Here is a 5,746-nt window from a genome sequence, read left to right as displayed (position 1 = left end):
AAAAGGGGGCAGAGGACTGAATGTCATGGACGCCAAACCGCCCAAGGACAAATGAAAGGGGGAGAGGCATTTTATCTAGTCAGCCCATCACTTGAACTCAAGCAGGCCAATGGGGCCCTGCAGTACACGTAGGCATTCTCAGGTGGGATAATCACGAGCTGACCAACACGGCACATTAACGCCAGGGCGGACTGAACATGGACCTGCGACAGGACCAATGTAGAAAAAGACTTGTCGATAAAACCAGGGGGAGAGGAAGGGGTTGGCGGCGTCGGGCGCCTCCCCCCAGAGCCTGGCGAGGATTTTCATGCGAATGCCAGTGTCGAAAACAGGCAACATGAGGGTGTGTATTACGACGCGGCGTGCGGTCGTCCATTGCCCGGCGCTTCGGTATCGGAGTGGAAAGCCGGGACAGAGAGCCAAAACGGTGGCAGGATGGGGAAACGGAGAGGACGGGAAAAGCGGGTCTGGGCGGGCGTTTCGGGTAAAGGTCGGGCGAGTTCACATTTCGGAGGCGGTGTCCCGTCCGATCTCGTACGATAACCTAGCGAGCGCCGGATTAGTAGTTGGGTCGGTGACGACCAGCGAATACCCGGTGTTGTATGTTTTTTGCTCTAGGGCCCCTCTTAAATTTTTTGAATCCACCACTACGCTAACGATTTATAGGGCGGGCAAACAGCAAGTCTAGCACATACGACCATAGCCGCTAGCAGCACTCACGATCCCGTCTGATCTCGTACGATAACCTAGCGAGCGCTGGATTAGTAGTTGGGTCGGTGACGACCAGCGAATACCCAGTGTTGTATGTCATCATTTTTTTGCTTAATCTCACAACTACCCAGGTAATCACTCCCTCGCTAGACTTCTCGCAGCATGTCGAAATATAGTGGCACATGTATTCCAAGAGTCTCAACTCTGGACCCCGTGATTTTTGCCTCTCCATAAAGTAGTTTTAGCCCAAGTACTCATAGTGGAAATGGCGCGAGTAGCCCTGCACCTGGCCCGGGTGCGAGTTTTGCGCAACTAAACGGGGAACCTTGAAGACTCATATATACGACAAACATGAGCATATCATCGCTAAGTGCGACTGTCCAGGTTACACGCGGTAAGGCACTTGGCGTCAAGCGCTTCGTGAACACGAGGAGGCTTGTCCTCTGTTTGGGACTGGACCATATACCAGAAACAAGTCGAGCTCGTCTGGACTCTGTGCCCTGATGGGAACGCTGGTATAACTCAACTTTCCAATCCATATGCCCGTCTAGAACCCGAGACGCTGTTGGCCGCCACGCAAGGCTGTGGAGGCTACGGTTGCCGTTCTTGATCCTCTATACCCGATGCAAAGACAAGAGTTCGTGTTATCCTATAGTGCCAGAGCTATAGGCCGTACTGTCTAGAAGATGTAGTCTATCTCGAGGTCTCCCTGCCCAAGGCGCTGAGATCTCTCGGCAATTGCCTTGTAATCCCAACAATATAGGTTCTAGAGTGACGCAGTTTCCTCACTGGAATAAACGCCACGCCGCCAGTTGCGTATTCCAGTGGCGTATTGGTGGAGATAGTCTCCCATGACTGAACCAGGAAAAGGGCGTGTATAGCCAGAGACATGATTCAAGGATGTGCTTCTATACGGCCTGCGTTACCCGATGATAATGGAGGGGAATAATCGGACGTGTTCTCAGCTTATACGTGCCAACCTGTTGGTTTCAGCGTCCCTTTGTGCAGACCTGGAAGACCCTGGGCCGAAGTTATGAAGCTGACTTTAGTTGTATTAGGCGTGGCATAATTTGATAGGTGGACTTGGTGTTTTCTCAGACTGGAGAGTTACACCCGACATGACTTCCCAAGTTCCCGTGCATAATAATCACAGCGGTCAATAAGAGAAGATGACAACTCACGTTGCAGTGAGGGGTAGCAGAACCGGCCAAGTCAATGTATACCGTAGCTACATGTCGGCATCAAGATGTCATCCAATTCGTCCACTTCGCTCTTGGGGTGACAAGCACCGGAAATGAGTGGCCTGGCGGGTTCCCACTCCAATGTTGGGTTAAAGACATGGACCAAAAGGCGCTCTCTGTACAGGCTCTGTAGCCTGTAGCAAACCAGAAACCAGGAAGCTCAGGTAAGCTAATATATACCATTTCTTCTTCTTGAACACCTATGTAGCCTATCAGTCTATTCGTTAGCGAATCTTTGGGCGCAGATATTTCTAATAAAAAGGTTATATATAGCCCCAGTGCCTAGTTTCTAGTTAAATATTACCCCGCTTACGCAGATCCTCAGGGAAACTTCCTAAAATGCGCTAGTTTGGTCCATCTGATTTACTAGAGTTACATTGAACTTACCATTGGCGGATCTCGGCAAACCTCCGACGGTTGATCGGAACGATGCATTTGCCAGCTTCTGACTGACGGCATTAATATTGCTCACTTCGGTTGTTGCGAGCCCGACCTGCATGGCTGTGAGGACAATGGCCACGTAGATGGTCAAGTTGCACTAGCCAGCCAGGCAAAACTATCGCAGAAGAAGATCAATTGCTGTATTGATCCTAGCAAGGTATGCATGTAGCACATAGACCATGACAGCGGCGGCCCAACGGCCTCCGAGCCGTCCACAGGTGCCATGGGTTCAATGTCACTTTAAATAACACGTGCAATTCTTGATTGGACGTCACAATATGTATATGCCGTGTGCGATTCGGAAGAGTGCCGCCATCATCTGGTGGATTGATAACTACAAGTCAGCCACGACGCCATGGTTGCCTTCTGCCTCTTATGGTTACTTCTGCTTTGGCGGCCTCTCTTCCTCGCCCGACTACATACGTACATTCTATAGGAGAGGGAATGCGAGAAGCCGCCTACCGCTAACGCTTGGGCTTCAGTGACGCAGCAAGCCATGTTCCCTCGTCCCCCGTGAGACGTGCCGTCATTCAGCTTTACCCATCACCAAGCTGCTCACGCTGCCATGTTCAATCCGACCCTCGCGGCCAATTTTCCCGCTTGGCGCAACAAAAATAGCGTCTGGCATCGTCAGAGACACTACCGTATTCTGCCGTGGATTTGGCCAGATCCAAGCCAACGCGGCCAGCCAAAAAAGTCGGCCTGAGTACTTGGTGATGGGCGACAACTATGGAATGTCCATGGCTACAAACTGCGGGACGGTTTTGGGCATGGCACCGCGTGAGGCTCGCCCTACATCTTTTGACACGAGATGTTCTACGTCCACGTGTAACTGCTACACTTTCTACACAGGCGGACCGGTGAACTAGACTTGAGCATGTAAGACGTTGTAGCTGCTCTCATAAGGCAATAGGGGCAGTACTTCCACTGTGGTGTCTAATTTGAGTATATTTGTGGCATTAAGGCGACAGGAGTGGTGGTTCATTTATAAGCCGCCCCAGTAGATTACCAGTCAGGTGTTACCAAAACACGCATTTGAGATCTGCTACCTCATGGCCCGGTGGTTGTAATGATGGATATTCAGCCGGCCTGAAGAGGATACGCACATGGTGTTGAACGTCGCGGCGGAACACAGAACTCTGTAAGCCAGAGAGGCCTCCAAGCTACGCCGAGGCCGTAAAACGCTCACAGGCTGCAGCAGTCCGACGTCAGGTTGAAGAGACATGGACCGGGTCGAGGCCTTCCAAGGTGACACCGGGGGCTGGAGAAGCTGCAGATACACGGATCTTATCTATGGCCAACCAGTGCTGTGTATTGGCAGCATAAACTGTCTTCAATGCCTCAACCGGCGGTGTGGTTCCAGTTCCATCTACTCTGTACTCGGTATTGTGTCCATGTTCTCTGCACTAGGTATATCGACATTACACATTAGCATGCGCACTAGCTAGATAATTTATTCAAAAGCCTCAGGTTTGTATAAAGGAGTTGATTATGTATACTTTAATTTACAAGTATACCATGGTTTATACATCTTTTACAGGTCAACCAGGGTATCACGAGCGTTGTACCAAAAACGGCACGAATCAAGGACCTGGTTTCAGAAGCCCTCATGTCGCAGACCTAGATGGCTTCAATCCAAGGACTTTTCCACACTCAGCATGACACATGGCTCTTAATCACGATAACTACCCTCACACAGTGATGCTGTCTGCCTTACGGCCCGATAAGAAATTCCCGACAAGGCTGCATGTGAGTGACATGATGCTACGCCATGGGCTTCGGGATTCACGGCACGGGGTGGCGTCATCACCGACACAGCCTCGTTCTGAAGCTTTCTGTAACCACGCTGGCGGGATATAAATGGTTGACACCACGTCGAGGAGACGGCATAGAATCTCTTGACCATTGATTCTTCCACATAATTCCAATACTATATCGAGCCCCCTTTCAACTTCATCGTCAGCCATTCGCAATGCCCGTCACGCTAAACATTGTCAATCATGCCGCCGAAAACTGGCGCTCCTCTAGAGTTGGCACTTCTGAGAAACTCCTCGAGTTGGTCAGTCCCAAGGAGCACCAGAGAACAAGCAGAGTCATTCAGAGCTCCTTTGGTGGCCGTCTGCTCGGGGAAAATCACACGTCCTCGAGTCCCAATGGATTCGTGTGGGCAGCAATCAAGGCATACAGCTCGCACCATCATCTGTCCATACGACCAGAAGACGTGTGGTTCGCCATTATAACCCAGGTCGGCTTCTACGTGAAAGCCCACGCCGAGAGTCTTCGATCATTCTTCGTCGAGCACGAGGGGAAGAAGGAACTGATAATCGACGTGTACGGCTCTACGGAAACGGTAGACTTTGGCGCTATTGCTGGCGCAATGACGCATTTGATGGCCAAGAACGTCAAGGACCCGGAGCTGCGCACCTGGGTTATGCCGTCCTTCTCCACGACGTCGCAGACCGACATTGCCGTTGCCTCTGTCTTGTTCATGGGGGCTATGCAAAAGTACTTCTCCTATACTATTCGCATGCTCTGCGGTATTCCGTCTGTAACACTTCTTGGTGAAGTCGCAGACTGGGAGGATATCCTTTCTAGGTTGGACAAGCTAGCGCAGCTGGGAGAGGAGCCAGGGCAATTTGCAGACATGTTGAAGCCGATCCTGCGAAACATGGTCCTCTCCTTCACAGAGCCGTCTAGTCCGGCCGTGATCCGATTCTGGAACAGCGTCGCGGATAAACATCAAATGAGCGGACTCTGTACGTATTCTGGGTGGATCGCGGCCTTTTGTTTCTGGAACGAAAAGGGGGAAGCACAGCTATCGCGCAAGTGTCGCAACGGTACATGGCACGCCGTGATTGACTCAAAAAACATTCCAGCCGGGTTCTGCTCCGTGCCCGTCAAGGTCAACGACAACGGACGTGAGTTTAACTGCACCATGATAGCCGGCTCCGTGGGGATCCAGGCCCGTTCCATCTATCCCTACATTGCCCGGGAGAGAAGGGCGGCGACTTCTTCTTGGGACGCAGAAATGCATGCTATCCAGCCGCTGTCAGGTTGGTGGATCTGCGAGAACGAGTCCGCTGAAGAAGCAGAGGCGCCTCAGACCGAGATCAAAGCTACTCGAGATGAGTTGATTGCCGTGGATAAGGCATGTGACACTAAATTGCAAAGGTCGGCTATCCATAAAGGACATAGGCATACGCCGAGCATGGCACGGCGGAGAGACTTGAGGATGCGTCTAAGTGAGTTGAAATATTAGTGTCAAGGTCAAGTCTATTTTGCTATTTAAGCCATCCTACCCTGCTTATATTCCAAGATGTAAATGAGGGATATTAATGTTTGGTTGATTCGCT

General features: G+C 51.2%; 1 protein-coding gene across 1 annotated transcript; it reads left to right on the top strand.

The window, feature by feature from the left end:
- Positions 1-4,365: 4,365 nt before the first annotated feature.
- MAA_11163 (uncharacterized protein) lies at positions 4,366-5,652 on the top strand (the record flags this gene model as incomplete). Its single annotated transcript, XM_011413129.1, has 1 exon — positions 4,366-5,652. The coding sequence occupies one exon, from the start codon at positions 4,366-4,368 to the stop codon at positions 5,650-5,652; it is 1,287 nt and encodes a 428-aa protein (XP_011411431.1).
- Positions 5,653-5,746: the final 94 nt, after the last annotated feature.

The sequence above is a fragment of the Metarhizium robertsii genome (genome assembly GCF_000187425.2).
Source record: "Metarhizium robertsii ARSEF 23 chromosome Unknown MAA_Scf_4, whole genome shotgun sequence".
NCBI classification, from domain to species: Eukaryota; Fungi; Ascomycota; class Sordariomycetes; order Hypocreales; family Clavicipitaceae; genus Metarhizium; species Metarhizium robertsii.
Note: the sequence above shows the minus strand (reverse complement) of the source record. Positions and strands in the feature narration are given on the sequence as shown.